Source organism: Salvelinus sp. IW2-2015, linkage group LG34 (assembly GCF_002910315.2).
Source record: "Salvelinus sp. IW2-2015 linkage group LG34, ASM291031v2, whole genome shotgun sequence".
In the NCBI taxonomy this organism is placed as follows: domain Eukaryota; kingdom Metazoa; phylum Chordata; class Actinopteri; order Salmoniformes; family Salmonidae; genus Salvelinus; species Salvelinus sp. IW2-2015.
The window spans coordinates 2,674,082-2,701,035 of NC_036873.1; the positions used below are offsets into that span (position 1 = coordinate 2,674,082).

Sequence of the window (26,954 nt, forward strand, 5' to 3'; positions counted from 1 at the left end):
AAACCAACAAACAATACAAAAAGTTAAAATACTCTCAATAAAGGATTTGTAAAACAGAGTCAATATAGTACAGTCTATATTAAAAGAACTTAACTTTTTTAGAAAGTACAGTCTCTGTTGGCTCTTTTTGTAGATCTGGTCTGTACATTTACTCCACTGAAGCTTACTGTCCAAAAAGACACCCAGATATTTATATTCCTCTACAATTTCTATGTTCTGACCTCTGATAGATGTTGCAGAGGTAGGTGTTGTACGCTTCCTGAAGTCTATGCACATCTCTTTGGTCTTGTTGGTATTGAGGACCAAGTGTGATTCCTCACACCACTCTACAAAGTCATCTAGGACCGGGCCATGATGTTCTCGTCATCATGCAACAGGCTGATCAAGGCAGTGTCATCAGCGAACTTAACGAGGTGTCTGTCAGTATGGGAACTAGTACAACTATTAGTGTACAAGATGTACAGAAGTGGGGACAAAACACATCCCTGAGGAGAGCCTGTATTGGTATTGCGTATATCCGACACATGGGGACCTATTTTGACTCGCTGTGAGCGTTGGCTCAGGAAGTCCAACAGCCACAAAACCAGCCCCCCATCTAAGGAAGTCCCGAATGAGTCTCTGTGCCAGAATGTAGGGCTGGATTGTGTTGAAGGCAGAAGAAAAGTCAACAAACAGAACCCTGACATGGGATTTGGTACCTTCTAGATGTCTATAGACCATGTTAAGGAGGGTAAGAATGGCATCATCAACTCCTCTGCTGGTCTGATAGGCAAACTGAAGTGGGTCGAGGAGCTTCTGGGTGACACTGAGAATATGACTTTTCACAATTTTCTCAAGGCATTTCATAACTAAGGATGTCAAAGCGACAGGGCGTAGTCATTCAGCACAGAGGGATTCGATACTTTAGGAATTGGTATAATTATTGATTTTTTCCACAATACTGGAACGTGTTGCGGGTTGAGTGAGGATTGGAAAATGTCTGTAAAAACACCAGCCAGTTGTTCAGCACAGTGCTTTAACACATGCCCACTTATTTGTTCTGGGCCTGGGCTTTTGTATGTGTTACATCCCCTGAACAACTTTGAAACATCAAACTGTTGAACAACAACTCTCTCAAACATTTGTAATGATGCTTCCATTTGTTTTACCTCCGACACGAAGTTGTCTGATTCAAATCTTGAGAAGAAAACATTCAGTTCATTAGCCATGTTCTGGCCCTCATATCCCCAAGGTCAACACTGGTTTTTCCCCTGCCTATATGGGGGGCGCTGCCATGGATTTAATCCCTTGCCAGGCCACCCTTGCGTTTCCTGAGGAGAGGGTCCTCTCCACCCTTTGCTTGTATGCCTCCTTGTCCACCAGTATCTGTCTTTTTATCTCACGTTGTACATCTCTTAAAGCCTGTCTATCCACCCCAGCATAAACTGCCTTCTTCCTATCAAGTAGTGATTTTAGATGTTTTGATACCCAAGGCTTGTTGTTAGGGAAGATTTTACAGGTCTTAGTAGGCACAACTGACTCAACACAGAAGTTTCCATAGTCTGAAATAACCTCTGTGAGTTCATCCAGATCAGAGCTGCTGTCCTCAAATACCTCCCACATTGTACAGTCAAAACACCCCTGGAGACAAGTGAACTGTTGTCTTCCAGATCTGGCCAGTTTTAACTGTGGGTTTCTCCCTCTCCAGGAGGCGACAGTAAATTGGCCTGAGGTAGACCACATTGTGGTCTGATGTCCCCAGAGGAGGTCTGGTGGTGGCAGAGAACGCCTTTGGTATTGTCCCATAGCACAAATCAAGAGTCCTATTTTTCCTAGTGTGACATTTCACATACTGATGGTATGTGCGCAGGACTTTGCGCAAGGTACAGTTGTTAAAATCCCCTAAAATAAATTTGGGTGCGTCGGGGGAGATGGTTCCAGTTTCTGTGACAGATTATAAATAATCTCTGATGCCTTTGTTATATTAGCTTTTGGTTGAATGTCAAACGGTAACAAACAATTGGGGGAACTCACGGGGCAGATAGTAAGGTCGCAGTGACACAGAAAGCAGTTCAATGTCGGGGTACAGAGTCGCTCTCTTACCAGGATCGATTTACACCACTGGTCCCTGACAAGCAGGCAGACGCCCCCGCCGTGAAGTTTCCCTGTACTGTCAGATCGCGGTCGCTCTGACCAGGGTGAAGCCGGCCGGCTCCACTTCTCTGTCCGGGACTCTGTCATCCAGCAAGTCTCAGTAAATGCCAGCAAACAGGCCTCCCGGTATTCGTGTTGGAAGCGCAGATTCGCTGACAACTCATCCGCTTTCCCCTCATGGACTGGGCATTAATCAGCAAGGTGGTGGGTAAGGGAAGTTTGTTCTTAATTTTTTAAAGTCGTTGTCTGATTCCCCCGCGTTTTCCACGTTTGCATTTGGGTTTGTAATCCACTCGCAGACAATCAGGTTTAGATGGGCCATTGGGTATACCATCGCGTTCGTTATTTGAGTTGCATTGTAGTAAAACTCCCTGCTGTATTGGATTCCGCTGCCAGCAGCGTTTTCATTATTTAGTCCGTTCGTAGCGGGTATGTACACGATCAACAAGATCAGTCCAACACCCACCACTGGAAATCCATGGTTGGCAGAATGTTTGTAAACTAAGTGTACAAATTAAAAACATAAAATAACGCCATAAGTGTACAAATTAAAAACATAACATTAAAAACATAAGATAACGCCACACCAAACGTCACACACACTGCAGGTCGCAACAGAGCCGCGCCCCCAGTTCGGGTGTGGCGGGTGTGAGATACTCTGAGCCGAGCAAGACACCTGGTCAAGTTCATACATTATAACGTGTGTTTTGTATGTAAAAATAAGATGCATTGATTTAATTTTATTAAAAAATATTACTGTATGTAGCCGTGACATGCATTCAGGGTAGGCAGTGTCTTGTCATCTTCATTTGGGAAGTGTGTAGTGATCTGGTACAAAATGCTTGCGCCAGGGAGAAAGGCAGCTTCGCTGTATCCCTTTTTCCAGCCCTTCAAAACTCCCAACTCAATGCAAGGCATTGACATGACTTGCGCGTGGGTTTTTTCTACCTTATACTGCCAGCTAACAGACGCCAAAAGGCAAAAGAGCTTCGCTGCCTTTCATGTGTCAATATATCCCATTAATTTTCATTGCACTCAAATAATAAATGCGTATTGGCATGAAAGAAGTAATGGGATAGGCAGGAGTATAGACAGAGCTCGCTCCTGCCTGTGGACGTCACACGTCATCTGCCGCCTTTTGACGGTTACGTTCGTTTTACTGCTAGCTAAAGTAAGCTGATCAGGATGGCTAACACTTTGCATCTGAAACAGTTTCACTGGTTTTCACTGATTATGACAGAATCATCAAACTAGGTATGATTTATTCTATAAATGTCTAGCATACTTTTACAACCTTTGTTTTGATGAAAAATTCCAGTTTTGACTTGATAGAAATACATCAAAATCTATCAAATGCCATTTTGAAGCGGTATAAATCAATAACTAATTCACCGTTTGTCACAGAAACATCAAACTAGGTAGGATTTATTCTATAAATGTCTAGCATACTTGTGTTCTTTGAAGCACAACCTTTAGAACTATGGGTTCCAGAAAGCGTCTTTAAATGTGTCAACAATGCATAAAAATGTGGTCCTCTTTTTTTCCAATCTTCAATGCGAAGCAAGACAACTCAATGTGTGCTTTGCATCATCCAGAGAAAACTGATTATGATCTGACCAACTGGATTTGTCTTGGTGTAATATAACAGTAGGCTATGAAAACTCATGTAGTTTCATCCTTCAAGACAACACGAAGTATGAAACTTTGTTTTGAAACTTTTTCATCAGGGTTATCCTTGTGTTATTATTGATCTAATGTTCTATTATCATGACTCTATTTTATGATTCTACTATGAGAGATACGAGATACATACTATGACAGCAATTCACTGTAAAAGGTACACATGTTGTATCTGGCACAAGTGACGATTAAACTGAAATGGTGTTGTGTTACAGCCTGAATTCAAAATACATTTTCTCACCCATCTACACACAATACCCCATTATGACAAAGTGAAAACATGTTTTTAGACATTTTAGCAAATTTATTCACACCCCTGAGTCAATACATGTTAGAATCACCTTTGGCAGCAATTACAGCTGGGACGGCAGGTAGCCTAGTGGTTAGAGTGTTGCTGGATTGAATCTCTGAGCTGACAAGGTAAAAATCTGTCGTTCTGCCCTTGAACAAGGCAGTTAAGTGTTACTGGCCCAAAGCTGCCGTCCCAGCTTTAATCGCTGCCAAAGGTGATCCTAACATGTATTGACTCAGGGGTGTGAATACATTTGCTAAAATGTCTAAAAACATGTTTTCACTTTGTCATTACGTATATGGGTGAGAAAAAAATATTTAGAATTCAGGCTGTAACACAACACAATGTGGAATAAGTCAAGGCGTATGAATACTTTTATAGGCACTGTATGTAGGCTTTATGTATTTCTCTCTTGCCTTGCTCCCCCATCTTTAGTCCACTCAGCAGGTCAATGCTCTCTGGTACGTCTTCTATTGTCTCCTCTTTGACCAGCAGCAGATCAGGCTTCCCATCCTCCATGTCGACTGACTGTAAGAGATACAGAGTGAGAGGATGTTGGATCAAGACATCTGATATGAGCACCCTGCTATGGAGCATCTTCTGATTGGACAATGAGGGATTGCTATGAGTATTATGCAAACATGTTAGTTAATTTGATTACTTGACACTCATTAAAATGGTTTGATAATTCAAATGCATGGTCGCACACATAAGACAAAATGAATCAACACCTGGGCCTGTATCCACAAAGTCTCAGAGTAGGAGTGCTGATCTAGGATCTTTCCATATGATCTTATTAATTATCTTATGTGTTAATCTTATTAATTAATTAAAAGGATAAACTGATCCTAGATCAGCACTCCTACTCTTGTGGATACAGGCCCTGAGCTAATACCATTCAGACAGTAGTTCACAGTGGGCTTACCTCAGTGAGACTGTGTGTGGTCCTGTGCTGCTCAGCTGGTTCCTCTGTGGGGTCAGGAGGTGTAGTCTGGTTGTCCTCCATGACCATGGTCCCCTCTGGGTTCCCCAGACCCTCCTCACAGCCCTCCTCCTTCACCAGCAGCATCTCTGGACCCTCTTCCTCCTGGAAGAGACAGGTGATACAAATTACACAGACATACACTCCCTCAAGTACGTACACACACAGATAATAAACTAGGGCTGGGAATTGCCAGGGATGTCACGATACGATATTGCGATTTGATGTTCCAAACAGAGAGAACCATGAGAAAAACAAATTGGCTCCCTATTTAAAAAAAGATGGAGAACAAGCTATGAAGGAAACATACTGGAGTTTTGGTGCAGGTACAGCCAACCAGCGCAAAAATAATATTGTGATAGTCAAAACGATACGATGTATTGCCCAAAATAATATCCCAATATGTAACTGTACTGATTTTTACCCCATCACTATAATAAGCACACTTTCAACATGGAATGTTTACCCATCCCCAATACTTTTCAGTTCTATACCATTTCACCAAGTAAAATTCCTGAACATGCAAATGTACAGTCACCTCAAATTATTGGCACTCTTAATAAATATGAGCAAAAAAGACTGTATAAAATAAAAGTACTAAGCTAAATTATATGCTCCCAAAACTGGGAAAATTATATTATTTCATACTAATAGAATTGCTCAGAGAAAGAGATTTTTTTTAACAAGGATTTATTTGCTTGGGGTTAGTTTCAGTCTCCTGGCAGAGGCAACCAGGTTTTTGGCTAAAATGTCCTGGTAGTAAAGTTCATGATGCAGTTGACCATAAGATCCCCAGGACCAGTGGAAGCAAAATAGCCCCATAACATTAAAGATCTTTCTTGGCAGGCTTAAGCACAACCTTCCCAAGAAGGTACCCACTATTAATCGCTATGGAAAGATACCTAATAAGATAGCACTCTCGGTCGAAAGCGGGGGAGAATGATCGACGTACAGGACAGACCAATGTTATGACCACTCATGAAGGACAACCGAACAGCTAAACAATTTATCTAGGGTCTACTGATGTGTGAAGATTTGCCAAAACGAGAAGTCTGAAAATCCATCAGGCAGGGATATAGTGTACACCTGTCTAAATTACTATCACCCCATAGCACTCACTTCTGTAGCCATGAAATTCTTTTAAAGACTGGTCATGACTCACATCAACACAATCATACCAGACACCCTGGACCCACTCCAAAATTCGCCTACCGCCGCAATAGATCCACAGATGATGCAATCTCTATTGCACTCCACATTGCCCTTTCCCACTTGGACAAAAGGAAGACCTACGTAAGACTGCTGTTCACCCTCAACACAGGGGCCCCTCAGGGGTGCGTGCTTAGTACCCTTCTGTACTCCCTGTTCATCCTCCCTGTTTTTTATTTTCTTTTGTGGTATTGACTGTACGTTTGTTTATGTGTAACTCTGTGTTGTTGTTTTTGTCGCACTGCTCTGCTTTATCTTGGCCAGGTTGCAGTTGTAAATGAGAACTTGTTCTCAACTGGCCTACCTGGTTGAATAAAGGTGGGGGGAAAAATAATAATAAACACGACTGCGTGGCCAAACACGACTCCAAACACCATCATTAAGATTACCGATGACATGACGTGGTAGGCCTGATCACCGACGATGATCAGACAGCATAAAAGGAATTCCGAGACCAGCCAGTCTGGTGCCAGGAAAACAACCTCTTCCTCAACGTCAGCAAGACAAAGGAGCTGATCGTGGACTACAGGAAACGGAGGGCCGAGCACGCCCCCATTCACATCGACGGGGCTGTAGTGGAGCGGGTCAAGACCTGCAAGTTCCTCTGTGTTCACATCACTAAGGATCTATCATGGTCAAAACACACCAACACAGTCATGAAGAAGACACGACAACGCTGAAAACATTTGGCATTGGTCCTCAGATCCTCAACAAGTTCTACAGCTGCCCCATGGAGAGCATCTTGACTGGCTGCATCACAGCTTGGTACGGCATCTGCATGGCATCTGATCGCAAGGCGCTACAGAAGGTATTGCGTACGGTCCAGTACATCACTGGGGCCGAGCTCCCTGCCATCCAGGACCTCAATAACAGGCTGTGTCAGAGGAAGGCCTTACATTTTTTAAAGGCTTCCAGCCACCCAAGTCTTAGACTGTTCTCTCTGCTACTGCACAGCAAGCGGTACCAATGCACCAAGTCTGGAACCAACAGGACCCTGAACAGCTTCTACACCCAAGCAATAAGACTGCTAAATAGTTAGTCCAGGTAGCTATTTGTTTAACCATTGAACTATCTGCATTGACCCTTTTTACACAAACTTTTTTGACTCATCACATACGCTGCTGCTACTGCTTACTGTCTGTCACTTTATTTCTAGTTATGTACATATCTACCTTAATTACCTTGTACCCCTGCACATCGACTCGGTACTGGTACCACTTGTATATAGCCAAGTTATCGTTACTCATTGTGAATCTATTATTACCTTTATTATTACGTGTTTTATTTTTATATTACTTCTCAATTTTCTTTCTCTCTGCATTGTTGGCAAGGGCCCATATGTAAGCATTTCACTGTTAGTCCACACCTGTTGTTTACAAAGCATGTGACAAATACATTTTATTTTATTTGAGAGGTCAGAACGGGGGTGAGAGATCGAGGTCAGAGCGGGTCACAAGTGGTCAGCCAGCAGATCGCTCATACAGGCGGAGGAACGGCTGCAACAGACTGACATTGTTGGGTCGGTAGACCAAGGCAGGCTGGGTCTGGGATGCAGAACCAGGTCAAGCTGGAAGAAAGCAGAGTGCTGAGGCATGGTGCAGAGGGAGATCACAATGGCTGAGGAAGAAAGCAGGCATGTCAAAGCAGTAGCCATGAAAAAATAGGGCAGCTGGACACGTCGAGAGAGTATGCGAGACAGGGCATTCACCTGGCAACACATCTGGAACATGAAAGGGCAGCAGATTAAGTTTCTGGCTTGCTCTGTGTACAATGTTTTGCCCGCACCAACAAACCTCCACATGTGGGGGTTGGCAAAAAGCCCAGCTGCACAATATTTGGATGACCAGCTTATCTCGAGTATGTGCTCTCCTACTGCAAAGCAGGTCTGACCGATGGTTATCGTTCTCTCGTCTAGAGGCACCAAGCAGGTGGTCCTCATCAAGCTCACAGTGCCCTGGGAGGAGAGGATGGAGTTGTCACATGAGTGGTAACTCAAATACCAGTCCCTCATCCTTGAGAGTCAGCAGAATGGATGGAGAACCTGGTTAAGGTCGGCTGCAGGGGCTTCGCAGGACAATCACTCTGGAGAGCCCTGGGGCTACTAAGCATTGAAGGAGTGGCAAGGAAGAAGCTAGTGGCTGACGTAAGCAAGCAGGCAGAAGTGAACATCCTGTTGGATCTGCCTGAAGTGTGTGGTGGCATATTTCTGCTTTACCAAATGAGGAGAGTTACAAACTACACACCAGTCAGAGTTACACTTAAACTACATCTTTAATAATAATAAGCTTAGCAATAGCATTTGACTTTCAACAATTCACTATTTCTAATGAATCGTTGAGAAGTACCACCAGAAAAGTACAAAGATCTTTTATAGCCAAGATACACCCCTCTCAACTTACACTGACGAACCACAGATCTTAGGAACAGTTCACAAAGATTAAGATTTGTATGAAAGATATCTATAAAACATAGCAGACAGTTACTGCTGTGTCAAAAGTTCTCATTGTAAAGACCAGTGTCTGGCCCCCTCACTCCAAAAGGKAACCGTCTCTCCCTGGTACRGCATAGAACAGAACCATTAGCTCATGTTATCTGGAATGCTCTTTAGGTTTTATCACCCCAAAGACATCGTAAATCTCCTCTGTCCGTGTTATCTCATAGAGGCCCATCCTCAGTGGAACACACACACGCACAATACTCTATTCTGTCGAATGTAACAACTATTATAACGTAAAACAAGCATTATAACATAATCTTACAAGCATTATAACATAATCTTGCAATTTTCCACGACAAGTGGAATGAGTGGTGTCAGCGCTAAGTAGGCAGGACAGAGATGAGTGGTGGATCGTGGGGTAGTTCCAGGATGCCGGTTCTGCCGTCAAGCCCCACTGAGGTGTCGTGGCATATAGTGTAGTCTGTAGTTTAGACTGTTTATAGTGTACTCTGTAGTTTTTTTTGCCTGGTATGCACATACTGTATGTGGGTTGAGTAAATTCTGTGTCTATACAGTGCCTTCAGAAAGTATTCACACCACTTAACTTTAAAAAATATATATAAATTGTGTTACAGCCTGAATTTAAAATGTATTAAATGGATATGTATTTGTCACTGACCTACACATAATACCCCATAATGTCAAACTGGAAATATGTTTTTCAAAATTTTTACAAATTAATACAAAATGAAAAGCTGAAATGTCTTTACTCAATAATTATTCAACTCCTTCGTTATAGCAAGCCTAAATAAGTTCAGGAGTCACATAATAGTGTTTAACATGATTTTTGAAGAATTTTGAAAAGAATCATGGGCAAATGTTGCACAATCCAGGTTTGGAAATCTCTTAGAGACTTACTCAGAAAGACTCACAGCTGTGATCACTGCCAAAGGTGCTGCTAACATGTATTGACTTGGGGGTGTGAATACTTGATGAGAGATCTGCTTTTCATTTTCAATACATTTGCTAAAATTCTAAAAACATGTTTTGACTTTGTCATTATGGGGTATTGTGTGTCGATGGTTAAGAAAAAACATATTAAATCCCTTTTGAATTCTGGCTGTAGCACAACAAAGTGTGGAATAAGTCAAGGGGTATGAAAACTTTCTGAATGCGTCTATCTTTTCCGTATATTCCGTTTGTTTATTGTCTGTCTGTATATTCTGTTTATTGTGGCAGCACAATGTATTTAATGTATTTTCAAACACCATAATATAAATCTATTTAATTCATCTAAAATATCAGAAATAAATCGTAAATGATAAAAGCCAGTATCGGCATATTTTCATAAATAAAAGGGAATAAATAAGCTCAAACTGCAACTGTGAAATAATTTGAGCACAGAGGTAAGCCCCAACAAGCTTCACATATGCATTGAGAGTGGGAAATGCGATATACAAATGAAATATTATTATTTTTATAAAGACAAAATACACATGTAAGAGCTTAACTACATAAAGGAATATTAGACTGAATATAGCCATAATATAGACAAAGACAAAAGAGAATAGAATTTGAAAAATTCTAAAAATACATCCAGTGTGTGGATGGCAGCAGTGCATTTGGAAAGTATTCAAACATTTACATTACAGCCTTATTCTAAAATTGATTAAACCAGTTTTTCTTCTTCATCACTCTACACACAATACCCCATAATGACAAAGCAAAAACGGTTTCTCCCATTCTTCTCTGCAGATCCTCTCAAGCTCTGTCAGGTTGGATGGGGATCGTCGCTGCACAGCTATTTTCGGGTCTTTCCAGAGATGTTCGATCAGGGTTCAAGTCCAGGCTCTGGCTGGGCCACTCAAGGACATTCAGAATCTTGTCCCGAAGCCACTCCTGCGTTGTCTTGGCTGTGTGCTTAGGGTCGTTGTCCTGTTGGAAGGTGAACCTTCGCCCCAGTCTGAGGTCCTGAGCACCCTGGAGCAGGTTTTCATCAAGGATCTCTCTACTTTGCTTCGTTCATCTTTCCCTCGATTCTGACTAGTCTCCCAGTCCCTGCCAATGAAAAACATCCCCACAGCATGATACTGCCCCCACCATGCATCACCGTAGGGATGGTGCCAGGTTTCCTCCAGACGTGACACTTGGCATTCAGGCCAAAGAGTTAAATCTTGGTTTCATCAAACCAGAGAATCTTGTTTCTCATGGTCTGAGAGTCTTTAGGTGCCTTTTGGCAAACTCCAAGCGGGCTGTCATGTGCCTTTTACTGAGTAGTGGCTTCAGTCTGGCCACTCTACCATAAAGGCCTGATTGGTGGAGTGCTGCAGAGATGGTTGTCCTTCTGGAAGATTCTCCCATCTCCACAGCTCAAGGAAGAGTCTTGGTGCTTCCAAACTTATTCCATTTAAGAATGATGGAGGGCACTGTGTTCTTGGGGACCTTCAATGCTGCAGACATTTTTTGTTACCCTTCCCCAGATCTGTGCCTCGACACAATCCTGTCTCGGGGCTCTACGGACAATTCCTTTGACCTCATGGCATACAAATCCAAAATAATGTAGGCCTATGCCATTGCAAAATCAAATGCTTTTAACCAAACGTTAACTAATTTAAAGCTTAGCTTCGTCTAGCCTTATATACACGGCACCAATGATTGAGGAGGTAACGTGATATCATAAGGGAATTACTTAGATCGCACTTACCGGTAGGGCTAGTTATCTCACGGGCTCTGGCAGAGAAGTATCCTATGTGAGTGCTTTAACAGTAGTCTAAACAAATAGTTAATGTATCCATCATCAATAAATTAATGAACATCAGAGATAATAGGCTGCTGTGAACAATATGCTTTTATTAGCCTACCATAATCAACCTACAAAAAAGGTTTGTGATAGGCCTTCAATTAAAATGTTTAACTTGTTATAGCCTACAGTTAACAATAAAAGGAAAAAATACATTTAATCACCAAAATAAAATGAAGAGATGGTAAAATTTCATGATGAAACTTTGTTTAATCGTTGAAGTGGTGGCTAATGGTTTACTGAAACATAAGGAAGCTATCCGATATTCAATAGCACAGATGACAAATAATTTGATGATATGTGAGAACCTTGCGTAATGGAGGGATTTGTTGGACGGGTTGCAAAATAAATCCTCCCATTGGCATGCAGTTTTATAGCCTCAAGCAGTAGTAGCAGTTTATTATTATTAGAATAAACTATTATTACCTTACTATTCGGCTATTTCAAATACTTCAAACTATAGTCAAAACCAACTACTGGGAGAAAAAATTAAATCTTAGGTACAAACAAATTATTTGGACAATAATATTGAGTGGAGTCGTTTTTATTTGCTGGAAGAAGTTAAAAAAATGTCTGTGTCTTCGGTAAACAAAAGTGTCACAATACATAGCGCCATATTTATCAATCAGGGCATTTTTTAAAACCTTTATTTTACTAGGATAGTCAATTAAGAACACATTTTTATTTTCAATGACGGCCTAGGAACAGTGCCTTGTTCACTGCCTTGTTCAGGGACAGAACAACAGATTTTTACCTTGTCAGCTCAGTGATTTGATCTTGCAACCTTTCGGTTACTAGTCCAACGCTCTAACCACTAGGCTAGCTGACTCTGAACAGAGAGCTCCATGCCTTCTGCTAAACCAGGTCTGATATCGCAAGGAAGATTTGTCCTGTCCATTTGGGTATTTAGATAATTGAACAATATTTTAGGGACTGCAGATTACCGGTGTGGAGCTGTTTTTACACACCAATAATCTGTTATTGTATTTTGGTGATATCACCATTGTGCATGCCCTTGATGCAAGTCTGTTCGATTACAGCCAAAAGCTGTTTTGTGGGGTTTGTAGTGAGTCTCTTATAGAACGTCTGATCAATCAGTTGCCTGAGTACTACAGTCTTACAGACAGTGTAGTCGTGTGCAGTAACAGCGCCGACAAAAATAACAAAAATCTCCATTACGCTCTGCTCCTCGCTCCACACTCGCCCACTTACATTCTCTGGCATTCAAAAGCAGCCATGCTTTAGGCTATCAAATAACTGTCAATCATATCAACTAATGGAATCAGTGAATGAATGGTTGCAGCAACCATTACATGGTCTGACAAGCTGCATGACAAATTAAGGCCTAATTAGACAAAGTAACAATTCTCTCGTTTGAATGAATTAGTATCTCTTTTGAACTACTTTCTTAACTTAGGACATTCAAACTCGATACTAAGTTGTTTGAACAAGATTCTAAGTAGTTTGAACGAGATACTAAGTTGTTTGGACAAGATAGATACTAAGTCGTAATGTTTTGCCTTGGGCTTCAGGACTTCTGTAATTCATGTACATACAAATAAACTCAGCAAAACAATAAACGTTCTCTCACTGCATTTGTTTTCAGCAAATGTAACATGTGTAAATATTTGTATGAACATAACAACATTCAACAACGGAGACATAAACTGAACAAGTTCCACGGACATGTGACTAACAGAAATTGAATAATGTGTCCCTGAACAAAGGGGGGGTCAAAATCAAAAGTAACAGTCAGTATCTGGTGTGGCCACCAGCTGCATTAAGTACTGCAGTGCATCTCCTCATGGACTGCACCAGATTTGCCAGTTCTTCCTGTGAGATGTTACCCCACTCTTCCACTAAGGCACCTGCAAGTTCCCGGACATTTCTGGGGGGAATAGCCCTAGCCCTCACGCTCAGATCAAACAGGTCCCAGACGTGCTCAATGGGATTGAGATCCGGGCTCTTCGCTGGCCATGGCAGAACACTGACATTCCTGTCTCGCAGGAAATCACGCACAGAACGAGTAGTGTGACTGGTGGCATTGTCATGCTGGAGGGTCATGTCAGGATGAGCCTGCAGGAAGGGTACCACATGAGGGAGGAGGATGTCTTCCCTGTAACGCACAGCGTTGAGATTGCCTGCAATGACAACAAGCTCAGTCCGATGATGCTGTGACACACCGCCCCAGACCATGACAGACCCTCCACCTCCAAATCGCTCCCGCTCCAGAGTACAGGCCTCGGTGTAACGCTCATTCCTTCGACGATAAACGCGAATCCGACCATCACCCCTGGTGAGACAAAACCGCGACTCGTCAGTGAAGAGCACTTTTTGCCAGTCCTGTCTGGTCCAGCAACGGTGGGTTTGTGCCCATAGGCGATGTTGTTGCCGGTGATGTCTGGTGAGGACCTGCCTTACAACAGGCCTACAAGCCCTCAGTCCAGCCTCTCTCAGCCTATTGCGGACAGTCTGAACACTGATGGAGGGATTGTGCATTCCTGGTGTAACTCGGGCAGTTGTTGTTGCCATCCTGTACCTGTCCCGCAGGTGTGATGTTCGGATGTACCGATCCTGTGCAGGTGTTGTTACACGTGGTCTGCCACTGCGAGGACGATCAGCTGTCCATCCTGTCTCCTGTAGCGCCGTCTTAGGCGTCTCACAGTACGGACATGGCAATTTATTGCCCTGGCCACATCTACAGTCCTCAAGCCTCCTTGCAACATGCCTAAGAACGTTCACACAGATGAGCAAGGACCCTGGGCATCTTTCTTTTGGTGTTTTTCAGAGTCATTAAAAAGAACTCTTTAGTCCTAAGTTTTCATAACTGTGACCTTAATTGCCTACCGTCTGTAAGGTGTTAGTGTCTTAATGACCGTTCCACAGGTGCATGTTCATTAATTGTTTATGGTTCATTGAACATGCATGGAGGGGAAACAGTGTTTAAACCCTTTACAATGAAGATTTGTGAAGTTATTTGGATTTTTACGAATTATCTTTGAAAAACAGGGTCCTGAAAAAGGGACGTTTCTTTTTTTGCTGAGTTTATATTTGGCGAATAAAAGTGATTCTGATTTGGAGTGCCTTGGAGGAAGAAGGAGAAACGATCGCGGTGCCATCCGGCTCACAGAAGGCTGCCGGCTCGCAGCAATGACCCCATCATATTTTAGATAGTTAGAGAATTACTTAATTGTTGTTAAAACCATCATGGTGGACATAAATATGATGTTGTGGGTAAAAACAAGTCAGCTATGATAAGGCAAAAGTCATCATCAGACAAACCTGACTAAACTATTTTGACGTGTACAGTATGTGTTTGTTAGTGTGTGGGTATGTGTAGGTATATTTAGTAGGCCTTAGGAGTATAATGGTTAGAAATCGCTGTCGGTGTATGCAGAATAGTGTAAGATCAGATGTAATACTAAAGAGAGTCAATGAAAGTCTTAGAATGAAAAGTCCCATTTTGTGTTTATTATTTAAACAAACAAGTTTTAAATACACCATATGAAAAACACACAGACACGTCTCAATCGGCATGATAATGTGATAAACTGCATTCATTTTCTCATTAAAAATGTATTGGGAAAGTAGTTAAATTGAAGTAATGAAATAGGCATTTGTGAACATATTGCCTACAGAGTAAAACACAATATGTAAGACTTTTTAGACGCATATAGACTTCTATATGCCTTATAAATCACACAATGCCTGGTTGCAATATTCTACCCAGGAATATTCAACACTGAAATCTGTTACTCTCATTATTCCAAATGCATCTGTGGATATTTTTATGCTGACAATGAACAAATATCTTTCTCTTAAATGCAGGGTTTGATCTAAACATCAGAAGCTATCAAGTGAAATGATTACTTTCTATGTTAGAGTGGAATGGTTTTTCTGCTGGTGTATCCTGAGGTGTCTCCTCTCTGAATGGCCTCTCTCCCGTGTGGACATTCAGGTGCATCTTCAGATGGTGTTGGTGGGAGAACCTCTTCTCACACTGGGGGCAGCTGTAGGGCTTCTCCCCTGTGTGGACCCTCTGGTGCCTCTTCAGGTGGCCAGCCTGGGCAAAGCGCATTTGACACTGGGTACAGCTGAATGGTTTCTCCCCTGTGTGGACCCTCTGGTGCCTCTTCAGGTTGCCGGACTGTGCAAAGCGCATATGACACTGGGTACAGCTGAAAGATTTCACCCCTGTGTGAACCCTCTTGTGGATCACCCCCTTCTGGGGGCAGCTGAAGCCTTTATTAGAGAACATGCAGAGGAACCGTTTCTCTTTACTATTGCCTGATGTGTCTCCCCCTTCCTGAGCCTGGGCTCTAGCCCTGTCGTTTGAGTTCAATACCTGATCGAAAAGGACACTGCTGTGTGAATCGGAAGGCCCCATCGACGTCGACACTGGGTTGCGATTCCTGACCGCCTGTAAAGGGGAGTGGGTCATGACATTTGGATTTGTCTCTAAGCTTTCCCTGTAATCTAAGAAATATCTGCCTTGTGAGTGTCCTTCTACTAAGTGAGTCTCGTCTACATTCCATGTCAGAGGAGCGTCGCCCTCCACTTTCACAGTTACCTCATCTATAACCTCCCCTTGCTTATCTAGGCAACCTTCAGAGTACACACTACTACTGTACCGGTTCCAGTCCCCTCTAGATGGATCAGTCTGTCTCTCTAAACCCATCTCTGTAGTGTAAGAAGAAGACGGATCATTGCCAGTCTCTAACGTGTCATCTGAGTCCCGATAGGAATGAACCTTCCTCAAACTCGGGTTACCATAAAGTAAATACTCAGAGTCGGGAGGAGGAGGACAGCCCAGCCTTTCCTGCCTCAGTCTCTCTGGGTCTGACCTGTTGTCAGATCCCGTGTGTAAGAGCCTTTGTGTTACAGTTAAAGTCTCCGACTTGAGGACGGCGTTCAGCGTTCCACTGACCTCCGTGATGCTGCGTCCGGTCCTGGTCTGGGGCGCTGCAGCGGTGGCGAGGTCTTCCGTGACTACAGGGTGCGCCACTCCAGCCACTGCTCCAGACTGGATGTCTCTGCTGTGCTGTGTGTCCTCCTCTCCTTCAGACCTCTCCAGCTTGACCCCAGGACCTGCAGCCTCTGCATCTGCAGACTAAAACAAGAAGAGAGGAGGTTATTATCGGTACATGAGTTGAATTGGATAACAATGCAGTAGGGAAGTCTCACAAGCTCCCCTATGGCAGATAAATAAGGATGTAAATGTAAGCAAATTAAAAGCTGAAGGGAGCCTTTCTGAAATAAAATGGGCCGCATCTGATGTAGTCACTTTTAATGTTTTACTGTTACACTAACCTCTATGACAATAACGTGCTGGGTTGAGGTTCCACTACCCTCATCAACAGTGATTGGTTGGTCATCTCTCCATGTATTGTGTCCCGCTGGCTTCACAAAGCTCCTGTGGCCTCCAGCGAGATGTCCTTCACCTAAGAGAGTGATTGAGGGAAAGGGGATGGTTAAGTTATATTGTACAATGTCTACAATTGGCAAGGATGTAAGGTAACACTTCTCATAACTTCTTGATATACTATTTATTGTTCCATTCCATGCATCACATTATTTTAATTGAGTATGAAAATAGGAAATTCAGTAAATCAAGAATTTGGATAGAATATGATATTGTTTCTTTGTGCAAGAAGTTGTTCTTAACTGACCTGCCTGGTAAAGTAAAGGTAAAATAAATTGTGCAAGATAGCTCAGTAATCAGGGGATTACTGGGATTACTCAACCCTGGATTTATAAGCGTGGATAGACTGCCACTTGAGCATACTTTTGGGGCACAGTCGATTTCCGCAGGGCTACGGGCCAGAAGGTTGATGGTTCGCGCCGCACTCCTTGCCTGTTTCATTACACTGGTGTCAGAAGTGATCTGAGTCGGACATTGCATCCACAACAGTGCGTGTACTTGGCCGGCGAGCATGTGCACCACTACTCCTCTTCCCTACAGTACCAGTCAAAAGTTTGGACACACCTACTCATTCAAGGGTTTTTCTTTATTTTTACTATTTTCTACATTGTAAAATAATAGTGAAGACATCAAAACTATGAAATAACACATATGGAATCATGTAGTAACCAAAAAAGTGTTAAACAAATCAAAATATATTTGAGATTTGAGATTCTTCAAAGTAGCCACCCTTTGCCTTGATGACAGCTTCGCACACTCTTGGCATTCTCTCAACCAGCTTCATGAGGTAGTCACCTGGAATGCATTTCAATTAACAGGTGTGCCTTCTTAAAAGTTAATTTGTGGAATTTATTTTCTTCTTAATGCGTTTGAGCCAATCAGTTGTGTTGTGACAAGGTAGGAGTGGTATACAGAAGATAGCCCTACTTGGTAAAAGAAACGACAGTCCACCATTACTTGGTCCACCAAGACATGAAGTCCACCAAGGTCAGTCAATCCAGGTCAGTCATGAAGGTCAGTCAATCCAGAATATTTCAAGAACTTTTAAAGTTTCTTCAAGTGCAGTTGCAAAAAACCCTCAAACGCTATGATGAAACTGGCTCTCATGAGGACCGCCACAGGAAAGGAAGACCCAGAGTTACCTCTGCTGCAGAGGATAAGTTCATTAGAGTTACCAGCCTCAGAAATTGCAGCCCAAATAAATGCTTCACAGAGTTCAAGTAACAGACACATCTCAACATCAGCGGTTCAGAAGAGACTTCGTGAATCAGGCCTTCATGGTCAAATTGCTGCAAAGAAACCACTTCTAAAAGATACCAATATAAGAAGAGACTTGCTTGGGCCAAGAAACACAAGCAATGGACATTAGACCGGTGGAAATATGTCCTTTGGTCTGATGAGTCCAAATTTGAGATTTTCAGGTCCAAACGCCATGTCTTTGTGAGATGCAGAGTAGGTGAACTGATTATGTCCGCATGTGTGGTTCCCACCGTGAAGCATGGAGGTGTGATGGTGTGATTTATTTAGAATTCAAGGCACACTTAACCAGCATGGCTACCACAGCATTCTGCAGCGACACACCTCCAGCATGTGTAAGGGCTATTTGACCAAGAAGGAGTGATGGAGTGTTGCATCAGGTGACCTGGCCTCCACAATCACCTGACCTCAACTCAATTGAGATGGTTTTGAATGAGTTGGACCGCAGAGTGAAGGAAAAGTAGCCAACAAGTGCTCAGCATATGTGGGAACTCCTTCAAGACTGTTGGAAAAGCATTCCAGGTGAAGCTGGTTGAGAGAATGCCAAGAGTGTGCAAAGTTGTCATCAAGGCAAAGGGTGGCTATTTTGAAGAATCTAAAATATATTTTTATTTGTTTAACACTTTTTTTTGTTACTACATGATTCCATATGTGTTATTTTATAGTTTGATGTCTTCACTATTGTTCTAAAATGTAGAAAATAGGAAAAATAAAGAAAAAACATGGAATGAGTAGGTGTGTCCAAACTTTTGACTGGTACTGTACATGACACCACACCCCCCCACTTGCCCACCCCGCAGACACTGACAGTTCAGAGTAAGGAAGACATCCCATTTAATAACCAGCAGGACCCAGGTGTCATGTCATCAACGCACAGCGACAAGCCCCATGCCCTTCACGCATAAATTCCATGACAGGGTGGATTAAACCACACAGAGCCGTGGTGGTGGCAGAGAGACATGGAGATTAAAGGTGTGTGTCTGTGTACCATGGCTGAGTCCAGACAGTCAATTCGTGCTGTCTATACTAAAACCAGTTAAAATATAACTAAAATAATTTATCATGAGAGGGTCATAAACAATAACTAGCAATGCTGCATACTCCAAGAAAGGCACCCTGTGAGGGAGTTGAGTGGCGAACCCTGGTTTAAAATAGCGGATATCTACACTGCCACTTGAGCATGTTTTTGTTTTTTTGTACTATCGATTTCTGCGGGGCAATGGACCTGAAGGTTAAGGGCTGCACTCCCTGCCTGTTTCTTTACAAAACTATCCAAAAACTGACTAATACCCAATTCTGGGTAACACATCTTAATAACACATGTGCAGAGGCGACACTCCCCGCAGCCTCAGCCTAATGCAAAATGTACCTCTTGCCATTCCTCTGTATCGGTCGAGGATCTTGACACTACTAGGGCGACTGGCAAGGACGCGCTCTCTAATTGTCCTTTCTGCGCGTTCCCGTGCCACCTTCAGTTCCAATAGCTGTAGTTTCCTCCGCAACCCCCTGTTTTCTTTCTGGCTTTGAGTTATTTCCAAACGAAACACTGCATAATCGTCGTCTACGAGTTTACAGATGTCTGCCACAGCTGCATTGGCTAGCATCTCCATGATGGAGGCTATTTGAGTGTGAAAAACCATACAGTCCGCCATTGTTGTTAGCAGCTAGCTAGATAACATATATCAACCAAGTTCCGTCTCCAACGCGAATTAAAGACTACCCGAGGCAAGTATGTGCTGCTACTGCGCGGTTAAATGTGTCATATTTTGGAGTTCCACGGTGTCAATAAACGTCTAAATAACAAAAACGCTAACGTGGAATTTGTTCTTGGTTACTGCACATCCGTTCACTAAGCCTGGTTACGTTAGCTTAACTTCGCACTAAAGAGAAGGCATCTTATTGGTTGGCGTCATAGCTAAAATGCTGTGGTTAAATGGAATAGGAATGCGCGGTGTTTGTTGAATTACGGTACTGCTTATTACGTTTTACATCAACTATCATGATCACTATCTTCCAAACTCAACCCAGACTTCTTTAGAACAGTGTGTCAGCAAGAATATAATATAAAATATAATTACTTTATTTAATCCTCCGTAAGGTAAATATTAAACTGTCCTTGTTCTAGCCTAGGTTTACTGTCTCTAAAAACAGGTATTCAGACAAGCCTGTTTCAAATAAAAAGTTAAATGATTAATGAGGGGTGTGTGTTAATTATCCTCTTACCAAGACACTTCACATGATATGTAGAGCCCTATAAAATCGGCCGGTATCACATAATCCATACATTAAAACGTAATTCAACGATATTTAAAAAGTATCAGTGATTCGTATTTTCCTACGACTTCCTTAAAACGGAATGCCCGTGTGTGTGTGCGCCCATGCCTACACTTTGTGTAGCGGTTAGCGATTATGCTAATGATAACCTTCTGATAGAGATGGATAGGCTTTCCAAAAACCTAATTTAAATGTTAACTACAATGTAGCCTATGACTACCTGATTATTTGCATCAATCCAGTGGCCATTTGTTTAGCAAACTGCAATCACATGAGCGCTACAGAAACATCACAACCAAAAGATAGTATCTTGCTGGTGTACATTTGCATTAAACGGTAACTACACCCAAACAAATCTAAATATCTTCTATTTTTCACAGACCTCAGGTGGACTTAACATACAATGTTGTTTTTCTATTTTTTAAAAAGTGTGATTTCGCGAGAGTACCTGAAAAAAGGTTTTATAGGATTAAATGTCAGCTACAGAATGGTTCCCAGATAGCCCCTGTGCACATCTCAAGTCACACTGCTCTTATTTCGCCCATTGTGGACACTCCTATGTCTGATAAGGTTAGTCAAGAAGGTGAAGCTCATAGTTTGCACTTGAAGAGCCTCTCCTTGTTGTGAACGGTCTGGTGTTCCTTCAAATATTTTGCCCTAACGAACCGCTCCAACACGTGCAGCAGGTGTACGGCTTGTCTGCGTCCGTCCTAATACTCAGCCTCCCACGTTGTGACCCAATGACACCAGAAGAGGTAGAAGCAGGAGCCACCACCCTCAGGTCGTTAGTCTTTGAGCTCCCTCCTGGTGAACTCTAGCCGTTGTTGGGATTGTGTGCTGTGTTATAGGCTAGCCACCTCTTGTGTTGAACGCCCATCCTGACTGGCAAGCTGGCTAGCATGGAAACAACCAAGTCAAGAATTATTATGCAGAGTTAGGGGCTCAGCCAAACTAACTTTTGCAAAGGTAGCAACAGCCAAAATAGTCAGTATGCTAGTATGCTAGCAGAGCTTAAATGCTCCAAAGCCACAGGCCTGGATAATATTCCTGCAAGGTTTCTTATAGATTCTTTTGAGCAAATTGGTCCTTGTATTATGCATATCATTAATCTCTCTCTTGAACAAGGCATCTTTCCCAGGGATATGAAACAAGCTAAAGGTATACCTCTGTATAAGAAGGGGATAAAGTCTGAACCTGGGATTTATAGGCCAGTATCTATCCCCAGCGTAACATCAAAGATCCTGGAGAGTTGTACATGAGCAAATTTATGAATATGTCAACATAGTCTAATGTATGATATTCAGTCAGGTTTTAGAAAAACATACTCCACCGATTCATGTCTACTTTACTTGACTGACTTCATCAGGAAAGAGATTGAGGGAAATCTCTGTGGAATGGTACTGCTTGACCTACAAAAGGCCTTTGATAGAGTTAACCACTGTCTCCTAATCTCTGAAATGGAGGCACTGGGGTTAAGCAGCATCCCGCTAGGCTGGGTAAAGTCCTATTTATCAGGTAGGGAGCAAGTAGTAGAGGTTAATGGTTCACTGTCTCAGGCAAAACAAATGAGTTGTGGCATTCCGCAGGGGAGCGTGCTTTGGCCTCTACTGTTTTTAGTGTATATTAACGATATGAAAGATTATTTTCCTTAATGCGAATGACTACACTTCTGGAGTCTCACAAACGTAAAACTATGTTGGAGAGCATACTAACATTAGCAAATGGCTTGGAGATAACAAGCTCTCTCTGCACTTAGGGAAAACTGAGGCAATTCTTTTTGGATCCAGACCTAAATTGAGTAGGTTCTTTGAAATCAGAGTGGAGTTAGGGGGTGACTACTAAAACCTCTGTTAGCTACCTGGGATGCATCCTTGATGGAAGTTTGGGAGGTGAGAGGGTGGCCAATAAAGTGCTAGGGAAGGTTAATGCCAGGCAGGACTAAGTTTTTGGCTAGAAAGTCCAAGCTGCTTGATAAGGACTCCGTGTAAGTGCTAGCCACTGCCATCATTCAATGCCACTTTGACTACACTAGTACTTCCTGGTTTGGGGGCTTATCTAAACTTAGGAAGGGGAAGCTCCAGATAGCCCAGTATAAGCTGATCAGGGTAGTATTGAAGGTGAGTCAATGTACTCACATAGGCAGGAGCTGCTTTCTGGAACTAAACTGTCTGCCTGTTGAGGCTAGGGTGTCCCAGATGAGACTAGGTTTGGTTTACAGGAGTATATATGGTTCTGCGCCCAGATATCTAACTGATTACTTTTGCCGTTTTAGGGATGCACATAATCACAGCACCAGATCAGGTGTTGCTGATGTGTGCTTATACAGGTTCAGGAGTAATGCTTGGAAAGGTAATTTCTTGTATACTTGAGCCTCAGAATGAAATGAGTTGCCTCTGTCCATAAAAACAATGTTTTTAGGCTGCAGAGTTGATCCCTGACTGGAGCCTACATCTCTCTGATGACCACCAGGACTGAGGTTGTTCAGTGTGGTGGTGGAGTCTCTGTCCCTTGCGGTTGTGTCCTGGTTCTGACTCGGGAAGGAAGAGCAACGGCTCCGGGGCCAGGTTTGTGACTAGCCGCTTCACAGGTCCAGTCTCTCCCGCCAGCAACACCGGATATCCGCAGGTCCTCACGGACTGCAGACTGTAAAACACAAATTGTACAGAATAGCATAAATGTTTATATAAGAAACTCATTGCTGTACACAGAAACATGACATAACAATGTTAATCATGGTCAAGCCCATTTCTAACACTGTGATTCAAGTACCTAACAATATGGAGCGATTGGAGTGTATTATAAAAACAATTCCATATGTGTTGATTCGACTGAGAAGGAAAATTCAGTCCCTGCAACGATACAAAAATAACCAAGTCAGTCAGCACAGAGTCCAATGTTTATTTCAACAAAATGGTCATGCACTCACATAACATGAAGTACAGCACTTTTATTCTGCAAAACAATATATGACAAGTAGAATAACTTCTCACTATGGTAACACTTGACCTTTTCTGTAAAACTGGTACCCTCGCTTTGATAAAATATATTTTAGAATACTTTGGAAAAAGTTCAACACTACATTACACACATCTTTATGTCAAGTAAACATGAATTAAGGCACTATAAAACACCAGTATCAAACTAAATGGTCATAGTTGTCACTTTTCATCAGTGAAGCATTTTTATAGACATCATCACCATATCATCTACTCTACCTCATCATACTCATTCTTTCCTCAGTTCACCTCATCCAGTTCCCTGCTACATCCTAAACCAACAGAATTAACTACAAACAAACTAGCTAGTACTACATTACATGTCACTATACTCTACACATGGGCCATGTGCATTTTCTGCTGGTGTATCCTGAGATTGCTCCTCTCTGAGAACCTCTTCCCGCAGTGCGTACAGGCGAATGGCCTCTCTCCTGTGTGGACCTTCAGGTGCCTCTTCAGGTGGTGCTGGTGGGAGAACCTTTTCTCACACAGGTGGCAGCCAAAAGGTTTCTCCCCTGTGTGCATCCTCTGGTGGATCTCCATCTGTTTAGGGAAACTGAAGGCTTTCCCACAGAACGAACACGGGAAGCACTTATTTTTGCCACCGGATCTGCTGACAGTGCTACTACCACAGTCATTTGTCAATGGGCTTGTGTAGCCATTTAGTGTTGAGGCACTGGCATTGTCTGAGGTCTGGTTTAACATTAGGAGAGTGTGAGGAGGATGAAGGCCAGGGAGTGTCTGTGTTGTCGCTGGGTCCATGTTCCAGTCGATAGATCCTATAGAAGGCAGGCTGAAGGAAGCACCTGTTAGGGGGGTAACCTGAGGTGTCAGTCTCTCTGAATCACAACTATAGGAGCAGGATGGATCATCGCTAGCCGAGGCTGTGTCTGTTCTCTCCCGCCCCATATGGACACCTCCCAGTCCCTGCAGACCAAATCTATGCCTCGCCCTGGTCTCAGACAGTCTGTTGTCATTGAGACTTTGCTCGGTTGTTGTTTTGTGTTCAACAGTCTGTTTCTGGTTGTGCATAACAGTGTTGTTCCCCAGCGCAGAGCTGAGGACGCTGTCCCATCCACTGACTTCCACAATGTTGCCTCTGGTCTTGGCCTGCTCAGTGATGTCATCCCCTGGGCCCATGGCTGCACCACTCTGGGTCTGGGAATCTAAGATGGCAGCCCAGTCGCCTCTGTTAGCTTCCAACCAAACACCTATAGGCAAATGTTACAATCCAGACTTAAACATGACAACAGAAAAATATCATAGACATGGCCTGGTGATGTCTATAGCCAGGTTTCCATCCAACCGCTTATGCGAGTAAAGTAAATGTACGATACAAAAATGGCCTGATGGAAACAGCAAATTTGTCGTTAAACTTTCCAAAAGTTGACAAAACAAAATATGCTAGACATGGTGGGATCTTTTTGTCTGTAAAATGAATTATACAAAAATATTGATATAAACATGGAGTCACGTGATGTTTTGTGGTCCTCCCACTACCACTTGGGAAAGCATTACAGATACAAATAAGTTACGATGGACTTCACAGGGTGGTGAAAGTGCAGTGTTCAGCTTGACGCTCCTTTCAATTATTCTGGTGACATGATCAATGCTTGGCTCCCATTTAACAAATAGAAATCTCGCTCTTATCCATAAATCTCATCATGTAGGCTGGCTTACCAGCACTGTATCTGCGAGCTATTGGCTAGAACACACTCCTCAAGAACAGAGTGGGCATATTTGCGTATAACGCAACAGTTTTTGTGACAAAACTATCAGTAGAGTTCAAAATGGGATGGAAACGCATTTCATTTTAGATTTTTATTCGGTACATGAAAACTAAAGTGGAATAAGTACCTTTTATGTGCACTACGTCATTACGCATGGCTTTTTATCCTCAAGTCAGTTTGTTGGAAACACACCACTGGTGGGAAAATGCAGATTTGATCATATTCTAATTCAAATCTTTCACCAATTGGATGGAAACCTAGCTTATGACTTATGTTGCATCATATTGTTTATTTGTATTTCATACAAATTGTATTGATGTTGATTTATAAATGAAGTACTCATATTGTTTCATACAAAAATTTAATCAGGCGCATCACTATTCCCATTGAAGATCTATTACTGTATGTGGGCTATATGTATTTCTCCCTTACCTTGCTCCCCCATCTTTAGTCCACTCAGCAGATCAATGCTCTCTGGTCCGTCTTCTACTGTCTCCTCTTTGACCAGCAGCAGATCAGGCTTCCCATCCTCCATGTCTACTGACTGTAAGAGATACAGAGTGAGAGGATGTTGGATCAAGACATCTGATATGAGCACCCTGCTATGGAGCATCTTCGGATTGGGCAATGAGGGATTGCTATGAGTACTATACAAACGTGTTAGTTATTTTGATTATTTAACACTCTTTAATGGTTTGATAATTTAAAGGCATGGTCCCACACTTAAGACAAAATTAATCAAGACCTGGGCCTGTATCAACAAAGAGTATCAGAGTAGGAGTGCTGATCGAGGATCAGGTTCCCAACTGTCTAAATAGTCTTATTTAATATGATCTAAAATGCAAACTGATCCTAGATCAGTATTCCTACTCTGAGAGACTTTGTGGATACAGGCACTGACCTAATACCATTCAGACAGTAGTTCACAGTGGGCTCACCTCAGTGAGACTGTGTGTGGTCCTGTGCTCCTCAGCTGGTTCCTCTATGGGTTCAGAAGGAGGTGTAGTCTGGTTGTCCTCCATGACCATGGTCCCCTCAGGGTTCCCCAGACCCTCTTCACACCCCTCCTCCTTCACCAGCAGCACCTCTGGACCCTCCTCCTCCTGGAAGAGACAGGCGATACAGATTACAGACATACACTCCCTCAGGTACATACACACAGATAATAAACACACTTTCAACATGAAGTGTTTACCTATACTGTAGTTACAGAATGACTTCATTGTTGTTAAGCCCATCATGATCGACATAAATATGTTGTGGGTAAATATGAGTCAGCTATGATAAATCAAAAGTCAGACAAACCTGACTAAACTATTTTACAGTAGGTGTTTGTTAGAGCGTAGGTATATTTATTAAGTCTAATTGTCTGTGTATTCAGAATAGGGTAAGATCAGGTGATGTATTCTAAAGAGGGTCTCAATGAAAGTCTTAGAATTAAAATAATGTTTTTAAATACACCAAATGAAAACCACATACACATCTCAACAAAAAATGAAGGGGAAGAGAGGTTAAAGAAGGATTTTGTACGTGTGCCATTCAGAGGTTGAATGGGCCAGACAAAAATAGTTTCAGTGCCTTTGAACGGGGCATGGTAGAAGGTACCAGGTGCACCTTTTTGAGTGTGTCAAGAACTGCAATGCTGCTGGGTTTTTCACGCTCAATAGTTTCTCGCGTGTATCAAGAATGGTCCAACACCCATCCAGCAAACTTGACACAACTGTGGGAAGCATTGGCATTAA

The 26,954-nt window shown here is 42.6% G+C and overlaps 2 protein-coding genes across 3 annotated transcripts in view; both read right to left on the minus strand.

The window, feature by feature from the left end:
- The window catches only part of LOC111958445 (uncharacterized), a 69,290-nt gene extending 46,171 nt beyond the window's left edge, over window positions 1-23,119 (minus strand). Inside the window, exons 1-5 of the mRNA XM_070437150.1 lie at window positions 19,582-23,119; window positions 16,844-16,974; window positions 16,461-16,643; window positions 5,031-5,192; window positions 4,522-4,633 (exon numbers count right to left, since the gene is read on the minus strand). Coding sequence (XP_070293251.1) covers window positions 4,522-4,633; window positions 5,031-5,192; window positions 16,461-16,643; window positions 16,844-16,974; window positions 19,582-19,864 — 871 coding nt within the window. The 5' untranslated portion in view covers window positions 19,865-23,119. The remainder of the gene's footprint in view (window positions 1-4,521; window positions 4,634-5,030; window positions 5,193-16,460; window positions 16,644-16,843; window positions 16,975-19,581) is intronic.
- A 251-nt stretch (window positions 23,120-23,370) lies between these two features.
- Window positions 23,371-26,954, minus strand: part of LOC111958450 (uncharacterized) — a 93,326-nt gene continuing 89,742 nt past the window's right edge. For both annotated transcript variants that reach the window (XM_070437201.1, XM_070437200.1), the window contains exons 4-6: window positions 26,151-26,315; window positions 25,645-25,756; window positions 23,371-24,693 (exon numbers count right to left, since the gene is read on the minus strand). In XM_070437201.1, coding sequence (XP_070293302.1) covers window positions 23,816-24,693; window positions 25,645-25,756; window positions 26,151-26,315 — 1,155 coding nt within the window. In that variant the 3' untranslated portion in view covers window positions 23,371-23,815. The remainder of the gene's footprint in view (window positions 24,694-25,644; window positions 25,757-26,150; window positions 26,316-26,954) is intronic.